General features: G+C 33.4%; 2 protein-coding genes across 2 annotated transcripts; one reads left to right on the top strand and one right to left on the bottom strand.

The window, feature by feature from the left end:
• Positions 12,891-14,207, top strand: LOC104790781 (protein indeterminate-domain 9-like; the record flags this gene model as incomplete). Its single annotated transcript, XM_010516565.2, has 2 exons — positions 12,891-13,716; positions 13,808-14,207. A coding segment is annotated over one exon (822 nt), but the record flags the coding sequence as incomplete, so codon positions are not given.
• LOC104790780 lies at positions 16,952-17,414 on the bottom strand. Its single transcript, XM_019246564.1, has one exon. It carries the CDS (start codon positions 17,398-17,400, stop codon positions 17,128-17,130), a length of 273 nt encoding a protein of 90 aa, XP_019102109.1. The 5' UTR covers positions 17,401-17,414; the 3' UTR covers positions 16,952-17,127.

The following is a 19,269-nucleotide window of genomic DNA, read 5'->3' as shown; positions in this document are numbered from 1 at the left end:
CTCCTTAGTGTTTGGTGACTGGATTAATGAACTATCTCTCATTGATATGGGGTTTAGGGGCAATCAATTCACATGGAAGCGAGGGAAAACAGGGAACTCTTTTGTTGCTAAGCATTTAGATTGTGTTTTGTGTTGTCCTACTGCTTCTTTGATTTGGCAGAAAGCGAGGGTTACTCATCTCCCCTTTTTGGCATATGATCACGCTCCTCTGTAAGTTCAGATGGTTCCAACGGTTTTTGAGGATGCGAGTCGCAGGCTGTTCAGGTTTGAAGCGGCTTGGTTGAGCCATCCGAGCTTTCAGGATCTATTACTGTCCTCGTGGGACCATAATATTAGCACGAGTGAAGCTCTGCAGAAGCTACAAAGTGATTTGCGGGTGTGGAATAAAGAGGTTTTTGCGATGTGCAGAAACGTAAGGAGAGTTTGATGCGGGAGATTATGGTAGTTCAACGTGAACTTGATTGTTTTCAAATGGATGAATTACTGTCCAAGGAGGTGAACTTACTACAGGAGTTTGAGACAATGCTAGAGCAGGAAGAGATGTTGTGGTTTCAGAAGTCGAGAGAGAAGTATATTTAACATGGAGATAGAAACACAAAGTTTTTTCACACCTCCACTATCATCCGAAGAAGGAGAAATCGTATTGAGATGCTGAAGAATGACTCTGGGGCTTGGGTGACGGATGCTCATGAGCTTGAGCAGCTAGATGTGGCTTATTTTAGCCGTCTGTATTCCTTGGAGGATGTTGATCAATCTGGAGATCCATTATCCCGGGATGGTTTTGTTCAGCTTTCACAGGTGGAACAAGTTGCGCTTAATAAGCCGTTCTCGGAGATGGATGTGGAGAAGGATTTAAGGAGTATGAAAGGGTACAACGTGCCGAGACCAGATGGTTTCCAACCAATCTTTTATCAACAATGCTGGGAGGTAGTGAAGGAATCAGTGGTTCGTTTTGTTCTGGATTTTTTCAGAACAGGTGAGTTGCCTCCAGAGTTTAATGATGTGCTTGTTGTACTCATTCCGAAGTTTGGTAAACCAGAGAGGATTACCCAGTTTAGACCTATAAGCCTATGTAACATCTTGTTTAAGATTATTACTAAGGTTTTGGTGGGACGTTTGAAACTGGTCATATTGAAGTTAATAGGACCGGCAAAGTCAAGCTTTATTCCCGGTAGACTAAGCACAAATAATATAGTGGTGGTACAAGAAGCTGTCCATTCTATGAGGAGGAAGAAGGGTAGAAAGGGGTGGATGCTACTGAAACTTGATCTAGAGAAATCTTATGATCGCATTAGATGGGACTTTTTAGAGGACACTCTAAGAGTTGCAGGGTTGTCTGACATATGGGTCAATTGGATTATGCAGGGTGTAAGAGGACCATCTATGAGGGTGTTATGGAATGGGGAAAAATCAGAGGCTTTCACACCGCTGAGAGGGATTCGCCAGGGGACACCCTATCTCCATATCTGTTTGTGTTGTGTATGGAGCGATTCTGCCATCTAATTGAGCATGAGGTAGAAGAGAGGAATTGGAAACCCATCAGTTTATCTAGAGGAGGGCCTAAGATCTCTCACATTTTTTTTGCTGATGACTTGATACTCTTTGCGGAAGCCTCAGTGAGTCAGATTCGAGTTATAAGACGGGTGTTGGAAAGGTTTTGCTTGGCGTCGGGTCAGAAGGTGAGCTTGGAGAAGTAAAAAAAAAATTCTCTAAGAATGTGTCTAGAGACTTGGGCCAGAGAATTAGCGAGGAGAGTGGTATCAAATCAACACGAGAACTTGGTAAGTATCTGGGAATGCCCATCCTCCAGAAGCGTATGAATAAAGATACTTTTGGTGAAGTCCTTGAGAAGGTATCTAGTAGGTTGAGTGGTTGGAAGGGGCGTATGCTCAGTTTTGCAGGTCGACTCACACTCACTAAAGCAATTCTCTCTTCCATACCGGTGCATTCTATGAGTTCTATTAAGTTACATGCTGCTACTTTGAACAGTTTGGATAAATATAAAGTTGGTGCTGTCAAGGCTACTAGTTGAATTGTGGTGAAAGGGACTTGGTCTTCTACTTGGCGGGGGGTTGGTGTTGGTTTGAGAGAGGTGATTCACCAGGGTTTGAGGTGGGTTATTGGTGATGGACGGACAATAAATTTCTGGACAGATAGATGGATGTCGAACCAATCGTTAGCACCTAGTGGGTCTGACAAGTTAACAGCCCGTGATTTATGGTTTGATGGAGTCGGTTGGGACTTTCCCAGGATTGCGCCTTATATCTTAGAGGATAGGAGACTGGAGCTCAATGCGGTGGTCATAGATAGTGTGACTGGTGCGCGTGACAGATTGGCTTGGGGTAATACAAGGGATGGTCGCTTCACTGTCGGAGCAGCTTATGCTTTATTGACAAATGATTTGTAACCACGACAAAGGATGGAGAAATTTTTCAACTGTATTTGGAGAGTTGCTGTTCCTGAATGGGTGAGGGTATTCCTTTGGCTTGTTGGCAACCAGTCCATCATGACAGACGTGGAGAGAAGGAGGCGGCATTTGAGTAACAAAAAGGTTTGTCAAGTTTGCAAGGGTGGAGTGGAGACTATTATTCATGTCCTGCGTGATTATCCTGCAATGTCGGGTTTGTGGAACAGAGTAGTGCTGTTGCGATGGAGACAACACTTCTTTGAGTTGTCACTGTTGCAGTGGTTATATGAGAATTTGAGTGGTGCGATTAGAGCGGAGGATCACTCTTGGTCAGTAATGTTTTCCATGGCTGTTTGGTGGGCTTGGAAGTGGAGATGTGGTAACATTTTTGGCGAAAAGAGAGTGTGGAGAGATCGAGTCAAGTTTATTAAGGATTCTGCACATGAGGTTTTGGCTGCAAGAGTGAATGTTTTGCAGAATCGTGGTACAGCTAGTCGAGTGCAGCGAATGATAAAATGGTCAGTTCCTCGGACAGGGTGGTTTAAGCTGAACATTGATGGCACTTCACGCGGTGATCCGGGGGGGTTGGCCACAACGGGTGGGGTGTTATGCAATGATTCTGGTGAATGGTGTGATGGTTTTGTGGTGAGTATCGGAAGGTGTTCCGCTCTGTTAGCAGAGCTATGGGGTGTCTATTATGGACTCCTCATGGCTTGAGAACGGCGGATTACGAGACTGGAACTGGAGGTGGATTCGAAGATGGTGGTGGAGTTTTAACATACAGGGATCGGTGAGTCGCATCCGCTGTCCTTCCTGGTACGCTTGTGCCTTGGCTTTATCTCAAGAAACTGGTCAGTCCGTGTTTCTCATGTGTACCGGGAAGCTAACCGCTTAGCAGATGGTTTAGCTTCCTATGCGTTCTCATTATCTTTTGGTTTCCAAAAGCTTAAGAGTATGCCAATGGTTGTTGCTTTTATTTTTCATGATGACTTAACGGGACCTACGTGTCCTCGCACTGTTATTTTATAATTTTTTCTATTTTTCATAATAAATAACTGGGAGACTAGTTTCATACCAAAAAAATGTTTCAAAATTATTATTTTCTTATACACTAATATTTTAGTTTGTCTTGAATTTTTAAAAGTGACGCAGTTTGCCTAAAAAGATGTAATTAAATGGTTGTGATTTATTAATATATAAATTTATAAGCTAAAAAGGGAGATTCGTTTATAACAATACCTAGATTAAAGAACACACAAAGTCTAGTACTTCTAGAGACCAATTATAAGTTCCATGTACATAAAGACAATGATTTGTGTTGATGCATATTCATAGACTGACACACATAAAAACTTTTTATATTTTTGATATCCAATAACCACATTTGGAAGAAAGCTGTTGGGTCGTTGTTGGTAAAAATATATTCCTCATTTCTTTTAAGTTCCTACCCAATATTTTTGATTATATGACATTTTATCGTAGTTTCTAAAATTTAATCTCTTATCAAATCTAGCTCTCACAGACTTTAATAGTTTACAGCACCGTTAAAGTCTAGGCCTCCGACTACGGTTTGTTCGTATAATTCAATTTCAGTTTTTTGGTTATTTGGTTTAATTGGAAACTGAAAACTCTACCAAAATTAACCGAATAATATTTTGGTTCAGTTCGGTTCGAACTCAGTTATTCCAGTTTGTAGAGTTCGATTACTATTTTAATTAAATTGGCGAACTATCCTTCTTTAACTTGGATAAAAGCTATTGCGGGCGTTACAAACCAAGAAAACAATTGGATCTAAGCCATCTTTGAAGAGATTTTTCCCGTGAGTGGAGAGGCTGAGGAAGTGATAGGAGCTTTTTAGGATGCTTGTCTCGTCATTGGTCAGAATCTTCCTATTTGAAAGATGACTGCATGACCATGACTTATCTTAGTTAAGATCTCTGTTTTCTGTAATTTTGTGAGTTATTTGATTGATTTTTTTTGGATGTTTACGTGTTTCTGTAATGCATATATATGAACCAGAATTCCGGTTTTGGGATGTGCATCGATCGATGCAAGTTTGCATCAGTCGACACAAGGTTGCATCGGTCGACCCAAGTTATACTTTTGCGGGACAACTTAAGTGAAACGCCGGGTTGATGCATTTTGGGTTTTAGGAACCTGAGAGGGCTCGAGTATTTAAGTGGAAACTCGACGTTCTTGTAGGGTTTCAGCCACTTTTTGTCCTTATAGCCTTAAAATTTCAAGAGAGTTTTCCTGTGAGTTTCGCTGAAGTTCCTTGCGTGTTTCTTTGAGATCTGTCCGTGGGAGTGGAGATTTGAGGTTGAAGACATGAGAGGAGCTTGCTATGAGGCTATTTTTGTGGGTTTTATACAGTGCCGACATAAACATCAGCTCCACTCGGTGCAAAAGTCTTTGTGCATCATCGTCACAATTTGTTTGTAGCCAATCCTTCCATCCTAATTCATAGATTATGATGTAACTGTTTTCACAGAAAAAAATACAAGGAAAAATCAGACATTGCTCAGTGAATAACATCATTCTCTTTACATGTTTTGAAGCAAAATCCTCAATCAAAGTTTCAACATCCAATTCTTCCAAAAACTCATTTTCAATAGCCATCAAAGCTAGTCCATTTAAACTGTTTTGTGACATAGAAGTCCTCAAATATGACTTCAATAGTTTCAGTTTTGAGAAATTCCTTTCAGCCGAAGCAACACTAACGGGAATAGTTAGTAAAACTCTATAAGCTAATTCTTTTGAATAAACTAGCCATTTTCTATCACTTGATTCCCCATTTGATAATTCTCTAGTATAAAAAGACGAAACAAATCTTCTATGAACCTTATTTTTAGAACCTCTTACAATAGATAAATCTCTTTTTGGTCTATTTATTGCTAAGGTTTCTATCATTTTTAAATCAAGCCTATCCCAATTTCTTGGATCATAGATATCAAAAAGAACAGAAACACCAACGTTAGGATCATCAACTTTTTCAACCACTTCATTAGCAGCTATACTATCATTACCTATATTAGCATCAATATCATCAATTTTAGTTTCATCTAAGCTCTTTTTAACAATGAATTTATCCATAGGCCCTTTTTTGTCTTTTCACATTATCGGACGAAGACATAATTAGACAATCAAACTACAATTGTTCAATTGTAAAGTTAAATTGTTGATATAAGAGAAGAGAACAATAGAACCTTGATGGAAGTCTGAATAATCAAAGATTAGCGGATTGTGATTTGTGAATTGTGAAACCGATGATGAAAGTTCTAACCGTAGCTTTGAGCCTCTAAGCCTCGATCTTGTGGGTACTTGGGCGTTGTTAACACACCAACAAAGACACAAATACAGAAAATTGAGTGAGACAAAGTGAATTTCTAGAAAAAATATTAGTTTTTGATTGGAGAAAGAAAAACCCAAAAATTGTATTATCCAATGAAAATATGAAAGGTTAAGTAGGAAGAAATCACTAACGGCTCTAAATAGGAATTAGGAGAAGATACAAGTTTTATCCATTGGGTATTCGAGTTATTTACCAGATTTTGAGATACATAGTTGTAATTGCATAATTTTTGTTGAAATCAAAATAGAACAGAAGAAGCAACGATAGGTTGCAGAAAAAGGGAGAAGAAAGACAACTATTTTAGTTCAGAATTTATTAAATAGTTAGGGTAAAGTTAAAAGACAAAAAATTGAATTTGGGCTGGACATGGTGCAATGCACTTCTTGCACTGGGCCAGTGTCGGGCCTGGTTTTATAATCAGATTCGTCATTTTCAAAAGGTTAGTGCATGATCATAGCTGATCTAAGCGATTAGATGTTTGTTTTATGTGATTTTGGGTGTTGAATGCTTGTGTGCTCGGGTGTGAGTGTGTGTCTTGAGTTTTCGGCTCCACAGAGCCAAGCGAAGTCGAAGTAGATCATGTTCGGCGATGCTTCGCACGACTACAATGATCGATGCAAGGTGTGCATCGGTCAACACGGTTAGGGATTTGACGGAGACGCGATGAATTGCATCGGTCGATGTAAGGACGTTGAACCAGTCGATGCAAGTGCACATAGTCGATGATGCAGGCTTGGTTTTGATTTTATAATTAAACGAGGTTATATATCAGTTTGAGTTTATAAATAAGAATTAGAGTTTCGATTTTACAATTAGAACAAAAATATTATTCAGCTTGGATTTACAAATAAGGTGATTAGGGCTTAGATTTTTCAATTAAAACAAAATTATGTTGGTTTTAATTTAGAAATAAGGTGGTTAGGATTTCGATTCTATAATTTGAATGAAATTATATGTCAATTTTGGGTTTACAAATGAGATTATTAAGATTTAATTTTACAATTAAAATGAAATTATATATCGTTTTGGATTTACAAATAAGGTGGTTAGAATTTAGATTTTAAAAATTAAAACAAAATTGTATATATGTTAGTTTAATTTACAAATGAGGTAATTAAGATTTACATCTTATATAATAAAATAGGCTTACACCCTCTAATAAAGCTCTATCTATCTGCCACGTAACAATTCTGAATTTTTTTTTCCTTTCGTGTTTAAACAAATTGGTAATATGCTGTAAATGGTTAATGGCCCACAAAAGTATCCTAGCAATTATAATTATAACTCCTCAAATTTAATTTTTGAGAAATATAACTTCCATCACTTCTTATCTTATAAATAATCATTCTCACATCCTCCTCCATCATATCTCAAATCCTAAATATTTTCTTTGTTTTTTTGTTTTTAATGTTCTTGCATTGGTTGAAAACTCAATGAAAATTATATTTTTATATTATATAATATTATTTAATTTCAGTTACTCTCTCCTTACTGGTCTATTTTGTGTTTACTTTCTTAAACATATAATCATTATTTTTGATTAAACCTAAAATAAAACATATTTAATCATATACATGAATAGTCATACTTTAAATAAACTAAATTGTAACAGAAATTACATAAATTGTGAATCGACTATTTGTTTTCTCCATTCACTTTCAGTTAAGTACCCTAGTATTATAATATAACTCCTATAATTTAATTTTTGAGAAATGTAACTTCTATCACTCCTTATCCTATAAATAATCATTCTCACATCTTCCTCCATCATATCTCAAATCCTAAATATTTTTTTTTTGTTTTTAACATTCTTGCATTGGTTGAAAACTCAATAAAGATTATATTTTTATATTATATAATATTATTTCAATTACTCTCTCCTTGCTGATCTATTTGGTGTTTATTTTCTTAAACATATAATATTTATTTTTAATTAAACCTAAATATAACATATTTATTCATATACATTAATTCATACTTTAAATATACACTTTATTACTAATTTGTAACTGAAATTACATAAATTGTGAATTGACTATTTGTTTTCTCCATTCCCTTTAAGTTAAATATACCAGCAATTATAATTATAACTCCTCTAATTTAATTTTTGAGAAATGTAAATTTCATCACTTCTTAGCCTATAAATAGTCATTCTCAAATCCTAAATATTTTCTTTGTTTTTTTTTGTATTTAATGTTCTTGCATTGGTTGAAAACTCAATAAAGATAATATTGCAAGAGTTTAATAATATATTTTACATTGTTCTCAATTTTATGTACTTCTTTCTTTACTTTAGATATTAGATTATTTATTACATATTTATTTGATTCTTAAAAAATATGTAAAGTTCTAACTTGTAAGGAAATAAAATTTTGTAATATAATTATGAAATATAAAATCAATTTTTTTTAACTCTCTCTTACCTCTAACAAAATTGTAATACATTTTTAAGAATACTCATCATTATATTTAGTTTCTGATTAAACATATAATTACATAAAGATACTTAAGCTATATTTATTAATTCAAATATGTACTTCAAAAGGATTTCTCTATATAAAAAATCTAATATTTATCTAGCTTTTACTACAAATATGAAACAATTATAACTAAATCTAGCAATATAAATTAAAATCAGGGCAATATAAAAAAGAGACTTAAAAGTATTAATCTTTGGAAATTGTACTTTAAATTTTTGCTTGCACTTCATATGATTTTCATTTATAGAGAATAGTTTCGTTTTTCTCATTAAATTCTTTAGGTTATGTGTTAGCGTATATGAATAACTTAAATTAATATTTGAATATCATAGTTAATTATTATTATTATTTTTTACCTCAAATCCTCGAAGAAACTAATGAAATTATTATCAAAGTTAAATAATAAAAAACAAAAAAATCAAGAGATATGTATGTTTGATTATATTTAAATTAGTTATATATTATGAATTTATATGATTTAAAAAAAAATGTAAATTTTACTAAAGACGTTTAGATTTTGATTTTTTGTTTATTACATAATTTAATATATATATAACAATCCGCGTATGCGCGGAATATAACCTAGTACGTATATAAAAATAGATGCTTTTACGAATATTTGAAATTCATATCTAAATTTGATCTAACAGATCACGATCTAAATACCTTCAAAAACCCCGGAGATCCGGATTCTTACATATCTCAAATTCATATTCAACCTTCTAATGGGCCACATACCAATCATATTAAGCCCACTACAGTGAATGTCATCCAAATAATATTTCAAACATTGATAGCCATATAAATTAGAAAATATGCACTAGATACCACAAAAACAAAACATAATTAAGAAAATACCACAATTGTAAAGTGTTTGTCAGAGAGTACTCTTTCTCTCTTCAAATACAATTACACTTATACCTATTTCATATATTACATATTTTTTTAAATATCATGTCATTTTTTTCACATGGACAACAAACTCTCTCTCTCTTTCAGCTTTCTCTATTTCTCTTTCTCTCTCTTCTCTTCCTTCATGCTCTCATATCCCACTCAACTTTCTCTATTACTTTTTCTCTCTCTTCTCTTCCCTTATGGTCTCTCACCCTCTCTCTCTTCTTTCACAATTGACTTTACAAACACATCAAACAACATCAATTCTTTCTTTTCCTGTTTATTTATTCTTTTCGGTTTTTCTCTTTCAAATTGCATAAGATATCTCACTATATGTCTTTAGATTTTAATTTCCGTCGGTGTGCATTTTTTATTTAATTCATGGCATTTTGTTTTGTAACACGCTATTTTATCAAATTACATGTGACAATACGCTACTGTATCAAATTTCACGTAACAACATAATATCTCTCTTTAATAATCTATTTTCTTAAATTACACGTTATTTGTGAAGATTACATATGCTATCGTTTGAAAACACGATTTTTAATATGAAAAAACTTTTTTTTATATAAATGATACGCTTTTTGTTTTAGTATATACTGATATTTTTATTAACTCACATGTTTTTTTCACAAATAGCAATACGTTGTTGTACTTTTGTCTTTTGTTTAAGGGCAGTTTTGACTTTTCCCTTCTCTTGAAATGGTAGTTACCGAAATTTTCTGACAATAAGATATTTACTTAATTTTTTTCCAAAATTGTGGTATTCACTAATATTACCCTATAAATTAAATAAAAACATATATATTACAAAGAAATACAGTACCATGAACATGATAAGGAAAACATATGGTATTGAATGGTAACTACTTTATAAACTGTACAAATATACAGCTTTAAAATTTATCATTCAAAATTTTTTACTTAAAGTTTTACCATTATTACTCAGCTTCAGCTCGCTCCAGTTTACAGCTTTTTTGTACAACTCTATGTACGTTACTAATTGGACTCTATATTTTTTTAGTTAAGTTGTTTAATGTTTAGTTTTGTGGTTTTTATACTGGAGTTCGACTTCCGTATGTTGTAGACCCAACAAATCTGTACTCACAAAAAAAAACAATAAAACTTACTTATTAGTGTTACTTTATTTATCGCCAAAATCAACTATGTTTTTCCCGTGTTTTTTGTTACAATTCAGTTACCTATCTATTCTTCCAAAAGATATTAAAAGTACTCGGACACTTTGAACATTCTATTGCTTTAATAGACAATTTACATAAATAAAGTAGACATAAGTTTAAAGATCTGTCTTACTATTTTTCTCCAATAAGACAAACAAAATCTATAAATTGTTGTGGTTGGCAGAATCAATGGACTGTGTCTTAGATATTATAATCAACTTGCACACTGAGAAAACTTGCATGATCACCAACATGTCTACATATACGAATTCACTTTTGTTTTTCTTGCTAGCACAAGATTACCTCTATTCAAAATGCTCAAATCATTTCTGATTCTATAAAGGAAAAAAAACTACAGTACAGAAAAATTCAGAGAAATTTTTGGATAGGTAGAAGCAAAGGGAACAGTCATTTCTTTGTCTGTGCAATCAGATGATATCTATCTCCTTTATTTATGGGGACCCCATCCATACCTTGTCGACCCTTGTGTCTATTTTAGAACTCTACATCACTTCTTTGGATTTTATTCTTTCTTACCCAAGAAGTTGTTAGGATTTAAGATCAGCAACTTACCTAGGTTCTTACTTAGAGATTCCAGATAAAATAAAGAATCATGAAATTGATCTTACTTACGAAGAAGTCAACATATAATTTATAAGAATTTTTCTATTTGATTAATCAAGAAGTAATGGATCTAAATTAAATATCATAATCTCCTCGTAATTAATCATCAGTTAGGATCTTAAACTTGTAACTAAAATGGTTCTCCTGAGTAGTAATTTTAATTTACAATACAAACGAATAAGAAAGTAAAGTAGTAAACCAACCCACTTAATTATTATTTAACTTTTAGTTACGACAAAGATTTTTTTTCTAAATTTGATTTTACGAGCCATTGTTTTGCAAAAGGTGTGAAGAAACTCATTATCTTGTTTTGTAGTGGTACCTAACCTTGGTTTAACCTAGTTATTAGTTATTTTGTATAGGCATAAGGACTATTATAATTTGTAATTTATGTGAATGAATTCACTGTATATGGGATAAAACGAGATTCTAAAATATCCAAAGAGCCTATACAGTTAGAACTGACATGAAGGCTCCAATTGAAGTTTAAAGATCCACAGAACTGTATATGTATTTCTACATTTCTAGATTGTTCGTATATTTGACTTGAGTACGTACGTATATATACTTACGTTACGTTACTTACGTAGGTGAGAGTATATAGACAGTGGTCCAGTTTGAGTCTATCGCTGACCGACTTGTAAGAGGAACAGTCGTGTGTGAAGAGAGAGAGATTCCCTCTTCGCCAGCTTTCTTTTTGGTTTTATGCTACAGGACTCTTTGCAAGTGTCCAAAAGCTTACTATCACAAATAATAAAACAAATTTATTTATTATATTAAATTTGTACCGACGACCCCTAAAAAAAGTTTTTTTGAAGCTTTCTTGGAAAAAATAGGACATATCCCAATTTTTAAGTTATCGAACCTAGAAATATCTAGCGCTTACTTCTCTAAGTCTTGTGGGATTTCTATTGAGAACACTAGTGTAAAACATTCATCAACTTAATTGAAATAAAAATACATGATATGTATATATAAACCGATGACTATTATCTCTCTAAATGTCCAAATTCTCATATGCTTAATTTTCAAAGCAATAGTTGAACTTCTTGTACGCTGATAGCCGTAAGCAAACAATCCAGTCAGCTTACATAATTAAATATTTAGCTTTTTGAGGTTCACAATAAACTAAAAGAAACATAAATGTATTGTATTATATATATTTCTGTATATTAGGTGTATTCTTTTAGTATACTCTATATATAATATAATGGAAATATAAAATTAGTTACATTCTTACTTGTTTTCTTCTTCATAACCCTCTCTGTCTTCTTGCTCTCAGAATTTTACTTGATTTAGTAGAGAGCTGTATGACAAATTAAAGAGTGTTCCTGTATATCTCTGTGTCCACTGTTTTGTCTTCTTACTTCGAAACTCTCTCTCCCGATCTCTCTCTCTCTCTCTCTCTCTCTCTCTGTCTCTCAACTAAACCCACATCAACATGATGATGCCAGATGATCATCATCATCAGCTCTCATTTCCCAGCTATGTCCTTCACCAAGAACACATCACCCCAAATCCTAACCCTAACCCTAATCCTACCTCCTCAAACTCAGCCAAGAGGAAGCGAAATCTACCGGGAAATCCAGGCATGTCTATAAACACTTAATCTAAATCTAAAGAGTTTTGATTATAGGATAGTTATATTTCTTGAACAATATTTTTCCAATTTTGGATCTCTTTTTTTCTTTTCTCTTCTCATGTTTCCGTGTATATTAATTCACTGGTTTTAATTTGGTAAATTAATTTCATAAACCAGATCCAGATGCAGAAGTTATCGCTCTATCGCCAAACTCCCTCATGGCGACTAACCGGTTCATCTGCGAGATTTGCAACAAAGGGTTTAAAAGAGACCAGAACCTTCAACTTCACCGGAGAGNAAATGTTTATACAAACTTCTTTTAACTATCATTGTCATGTAAACGTTATTAAATTAGTATATTGGATGATTGAAATGGAACAGGAAAGATAGTTTCATCACACATAGAGCATTCTGTGACGCCTTAGCTGAAGAGAGTGCAAGATTCGTCTCAGTTCCACCAGCTGCAGCTTCAGCCACACCCGCATATCTACACAATGCCCCGGACGCTGAAGTCAACCTTGGAAACATCAATCAAAATCATCAACATGGACATACTACATCTTCCCAATTGGATCAACCGGGTTTCAATAACCAGCGCCAAACCTTTTTGGGACAAACCTTCACCAACCAGCTCCCCATACAACCCAATGTTTATGCCTCCCCATCAACTCGTAGCGCATCCGACTCGCTTCAAAATCTATGGCATTTACAAGGACAATCATCTCATCAATGGCTTCTCAACGAAAACAACAATAACAACATTCTCCAAAGGGGAATCTCCAAGAATGAAGAGGAACATGAGATCAAAAAGGTTGCAACTAGTGGTTCTTTGTTCTCTTCGGAAGCACTCAACAACGCTAATGATTACAGCCAAAACGGTGGACAAATAGCATCCATGTCAGCCACGGCATTGTTACAAAAGGCGGCTCAAATGGGATCAAAGAGATCATCATCAAGCTTAAACAATAGCAAGGCTTTTGGTCTAATGAGTAACACCTCCATCTTCAACAACAAGCAAACGGAGAATATGAAAACTACGGAAGTTGATGAAGGAGGCTTCACGAGAGACTTTCTTGGTGTGGGAAGTCAACACAGTACTTGGCCATTATTAATGGTAAACCGTAATCTTCTCGACTCGTCCCCTCCGGCCACTACCGACGGTACCCCAACCCCCGACAGGAACCACTAGTTTGGTAACGCACGTCGTCGTTTAAATATATTTGTATGTATGAATTTGAAGAAAAGGTAGGATTCCTCTGTTTATGATATTGTTTTTTTTTCTAGAAATGCACAAACGTAAACTATGTAAACCCAAGTGACGAGAGGACAGTTTAAGCACGGCGAATTAACACCGTGAAAGATGGGTTTTTGACTCGGAGAGAATCTCTGAGTCAACTCGGTGCTGCGTAGTGGGTCCACTAGGTTGACAGAGATGGGAAGCTATTCGGGTCCACTTCTGCATGCATGCACAGCAGAGCAAAGCATACGCTATCTCTTTTCTTATTCTTAATTTTGTTTTTTCCTTGTAATTATTTTCATGCTTTAAGTTGGAAAGAACCTAAAAGAAACAAGGAAAAAGTTTGTACGTAGGTTATGTAAACTTTAAGTAGTTGTTACTTTTTGTTTTTTTCCTTGCAAAAGGTGAACCTTTTTAATTCTTGTTATTGAAAAACTTCATTTTCTAGAATGTGTTTTCGATTTAAAATGAGAAATAAAATTACGGAAGTCCATTTGGCACAATTTGCTAGGTAGCCAACAATTGAGTGGAAAGCTAAAAATTGAACCAAATCATCAACCAGCTAAAAGTGAGCTTACCAAACTATCAAACCACTCGTATTAACAGAATTTTGCATCTAGGTGAAGGTAAAAGGTTGTGATTTTGTCGAAGAAAACCCATCTGGGGTGGGGTGTTGCCTGGAATGATACAAAATTAACTTTTGTAACCGCTAGTTTTCATATGGTAAAAAAAGAAGAAGCAAGCTCCATCCAGATGCTTCTCTCTTATTTAATCGCTCTTTTTACATATTATGGCGTAGTTATATCTTAAATAATAAGTTTGCAGAGTTGTGATGGAATAAGTGATTACTCTTGTCGGCCTAGCTTGGCAAGCCAAATGACATGAGATTTTTGTAAGTATGGCCAGCCCAAGATCATTAATGCCTAAAAGGCTGAAATCTGTTTACAAAAAGAAAGAAAAAAAATGTCAAAGATATCAGTTTTCTAAGATTGAAACCCAACACTTGTAACATGAACCACTCGACCACTAGACTTAATATCAAAATTCCTTCCCTGAAATTGATAACATATTTATGCTGCCTAAAGCACCAACTCGCAGAGCTTTATGTCAAGGCTAGCTGAACCTGCTTATGAGACTATAATTCCCTTAATTATTTTTTTGTTAACTATCATTCCCTTATTAATTAGTATAGGCATGCTTTCTTAGTGAAATTAGTATGGGCACAATTTTTTTAGTGAAATTAGTGTAAATTTCTGGCAATAAGAAAAAAAATTTCATGTTGGTCTTTCATGGCCTCAAGAAGCTCTTTGTCACAAGAGAAATTGTTACACCATAATTTGGTCTCAATGGTTTGAGTGACCCAGGGCTTAGCCTCTAAAACGCGTAATCGGAGTTTAGTCGTTTTAAGGCGGTTTAGGCGTTTACAACATAAAACATTATATACATGACATTATATCTAAATTTATCTAAAATATATGTTAAACAAAATAAGAAATAATAAATCATAAACAAAAATTAGAAAAATGCATTTATTTAATTTAGATTAATAACATATGAATGTTTATAATTATGTATATGAATATAAAAATTAAAATTTTAAATATATGTAGTCAAAAATTAAATATATATAACAAATTATTATTTATGCGATTTTAGACGATTTAGGTGGTCGTCTAGACGTTTGTTGAGCGCCTAAAGCCTAAACAGTACCTAGGCGGCCATCTAGACCGCTTTCGTAAACACTTGTGTCAACACATATATTTCCTCTCACATACTTACTTAATGATTTTTCTCCATGTTTCACAGTTCCAATGTGAGATATTTTCTATTTGTCCAATTTTGAATCTTAATTTCTCATCCAAATATACTTTAATTTTCACATAGGAATATATTATATTATAGTTCTAAAAGCAAGAAATCCTATATTCTACAAAGTTTCCTATGACTTTAACGTTAGTAGGATTTTCATAAGAAATATTATACCAGTAACTCACGATCCGTTTTTGTAGGAATTTTTTTTTCCATTTCCTATGCTAGCTGTTTTTCGTAAAAAAATGGTAGCTATTTGGTAGGAAAGTATATATATCCTATCAAATTCATTGTCGAAAAATTTGTAAGATTAATATTAAGATAATTCAGATTGGAATGTTCTGACCATTTCTGCCTACTATGACTCAGATTGGAATGGTTTTCCTCTCTCTCTCATTGCTCTCTTAGTGCCTACATTATTTTCTTTGGGAATTCTCTAATTTCGTGGAAAGCTAAGAAACAGGACGTCAGCACTCGGTCTTCTGCTGAGGCTGTATATCGGGATATGGCATTTAGTCTTTGTGAACAAATGGTTTAATGAACTAGCTCTTTTTCTTGGAGTCCCTCGAACCACACCTATGCGACTTTTTGTGACAGCAAACCGGAGATTTATATTGCAACGAATCCCGTCATTCACGAATGTACTAAGCATGTCACCAAACTGATTACATTGGAACACGTTACGAGACACAACCAACTCACTGGCATCCTCACTAAAGCATTGCCTAGTCCATCATTTGAAGCTCTTCGCCTTTCCAAGTTGGGTATTCGACATCTTACTCTTCCAACTTGAGGGAAGGTATTAATTTAACTACTCTTTAGATTTAGATAATGCTAACTTATGTTACTCCTTATCTACTTAGCTTTCTTAGTCCTTATCACATTAGGATTCTAGCTCCATCGTCCACAAATATCTACTTGTATGAATACTGTTCGACATCTACATGAATAAACAAGCTTTATACAAACTATTTCAATTACCTCAGGTCCTCATGTTTTGTATTAGAGAAACCAAAAAATATCAAAACTGTAGTCCAACAAAACTTATCAAATAAATTCTAACACTCTTTACGTTCGCATAGGCTACCTTGTTTGTCCTCGGCTACTCACTTTCCAATTTATAATCATAAATATATACTCAATTTCAACAATTATGACCATCCATAACTGACCACTACGTTGCCTCGATGATATAATGTTAACTACACCGCTGATTATGCTTTTGCATGGAACCACACACAAGTTAAGATCATATCTTTGATTAATTAGAATCCATTATACAATATTCATCTAGACAAAACATTAAATTAAGAAAAATGAAATTGTGGAAGATTTTAAAATTATAAATTATGCGTTGTGTAGATAAAAGTTTATCTCTCACAAGTCATCTTTTAAAATAATTCATAAATTACATAATTTTTTATAAATATATATTATTCATCCAGATTGTTGATAAAACTGATAAACGAAAATATTGCAAAAATCTTATCAATAGTGGCTAAGTATTTTTACAAACAGAACTAAGAAGAGTATGGTAGACATAAGGAATAGGAAACAACTACAAAAAACAATCATCAGGAACAGTGAGTAAGATAGCGCAACACGTCTTTGTAACCTCTTTAAATCGGAAGTGAAACACTGCTTTTACACAATCTGGAATTTCTTTCACGTCGTGCAGACATGAGTTTTCTGATGTCGGGGATGGAGCAGGAGCAGAAGAAAGACCATTTCCTTCTGCAGGAGCAAGAGAAGTATCATTTCCTTCTGTTTGTATAAACATCGATAACATGATAATTAAAGCTATCGTGATCATCGCCAATATTTTTTGCATAGTTCTTCTTGTTGTTTGATGTTTGTATAGTTTGTTTCTTGTCCAAAGAAAACAACAATTGTCCCTCGGTATATATATATATATATATTTCTTTTCCTCTTTCTCTTTTTGAAAAAAAAAACATCTATGTTTATCCACTACATATAAATGCATGCATGCTTAAAACAGTTCTTCCCACATTAATTATTTTGGAAAAAAAATCCCTTACACAAAATGTTACAATTATTAAAATAACTCTACTCAATTAATAATAATACATAAATGAGAATTTTTGCAAAATAGACAGTAAAACCTCTACAAATATCAATACTCAATAAATTAATAAATACAATAAATTAATATTTTTTGTTGGTTCCATGTTTGGACCAATGTAAAAAATAACAAAATTTGATAAGATAATAAGATATTAACTTTTTTGAAATCCTCAATTAAAATATGGCCCCAAAAATGCATAAATTAATATATATATATATATATATATGTTGATATAGTATTGTATGCTTTTCCTAAAGCTCGTATCTATAAAACAATTGTTATGTTGTATTTTCAAACTATAATGATATAATATCCTCTATATAACATGTAATAAAAAGAACAATTGTTTGAAAATACAACATAACAATTGTTTTATAGATATGAGTTTTAGGAGAACCATTCAATACTATATCAACATATATATATATATATATATATATATATGTAAATTTATATTATTATTAATTTATGATATTTTTGGAATTCTAGATATGCATCATTTACATTTTGATAGTTTGATGGACTATTAAAATAAGGCAATTGATATTGTTATTTATAAATTGAGTTTATGTATGTCATGTATATAAGTGAATTTGGCTATAGTTTTTAAAAATTCATTTTCAAAACCATAAAATTTACAATATCCGAAAATCTAATCTTATTTTGCTAAAACTGTCTCAATTCAATATTTATTTTTTTATAAAAATTATCTATAATTAATAATAAAATAATTATTGTTAATTTATAGATAAATTAATATCACTATAAATTAGTAAAATGTCTTGGTCTCAACACTATTAATTTATAGAGGTTTTACTGTATAATTTCATTTAATTGTAAAATTTTAAACTCTAACCACTCTTTATTAAACCCAAACCGGTATATATATTTGTTTTAATTGTAAATCTAAACCCGAATCCTCTAAAGATTGTTGTGAAGATGCGCATTACAGGTCAATATATTTTTGAGTATGTCAATGAGTGCATTGAGAAAGTGGGTGAAAATCAAGTAGTTCAAGTGGTAACTGATAATGCCACTAACAATATGGCTGCTGCTAAGTTATTTAAGGAGGTGAAGCCAACAATATTTTGGACTTCATGTGCTACTCATACAATAAATCTGATGGTAGAAGGCATTGCTAAGCTTCCTTTGTTCAAGGAAACGATTGACAGGGCTAAGACATTTACAATTTTTATTTATGCTCATCATAAGACTTTATCTTTGATGAGGAAGTTTACAAAGAGCAGAGACATTGTGAGGCCTGGAGTAACTAGATTCGCATCAGCCTTCCTTACTTTGCAAAGTTTGCTAGAGAAGAAACAGCATTTAAAGATGATGTTTGCTAGCACCGAATGGGACACATGTAAATGGGCAAAAGATTCCAAAGGACTTGCAGCATATCATACAACAACAAATATGGAATTTTGGGATGGTGTGGAAATGTGTATCAAAGTCTTTGCACCCTTGGTTAAAGTACTTAGATTAGCTGATGGAGATTTGAAGCCAACAATGGGATTTCTACATGGAGAGTTGGAAGAAGCAAAGAAGGAGATATGCAAAGTCTTAGATATTGAGAAGAACTACAAACCTATACTTGATATCATTGGGCAGAAG

Source organism: Camelina sativa, chromosome 6 (genome assembly GCF_000633955.1).
Source record: "Camelina sativa cultivar DH55 chromosome 6, Cs, whole genome shotgun sequence".
NCBI lineage: Eukaryota > Viridiplantae > Streptophyta > Magnoliopsida > Brassicales > Brassicaceae > Camelina > Camelina sativa.
Note: the sequence above shows the minus strand (reverse complement) of the source record. Positions and strands in the feature narration are given on the sequence as shown.

Excerpts from the sequence above, each read along its gene's own strand:
- LOC104790780 (XM_019246564.1), bottom strand. The coding sequence starts at position 17,400 with ATGCAAAAAATATTGGCGATGATCACGATAGCTTTAATTATCATGTTA.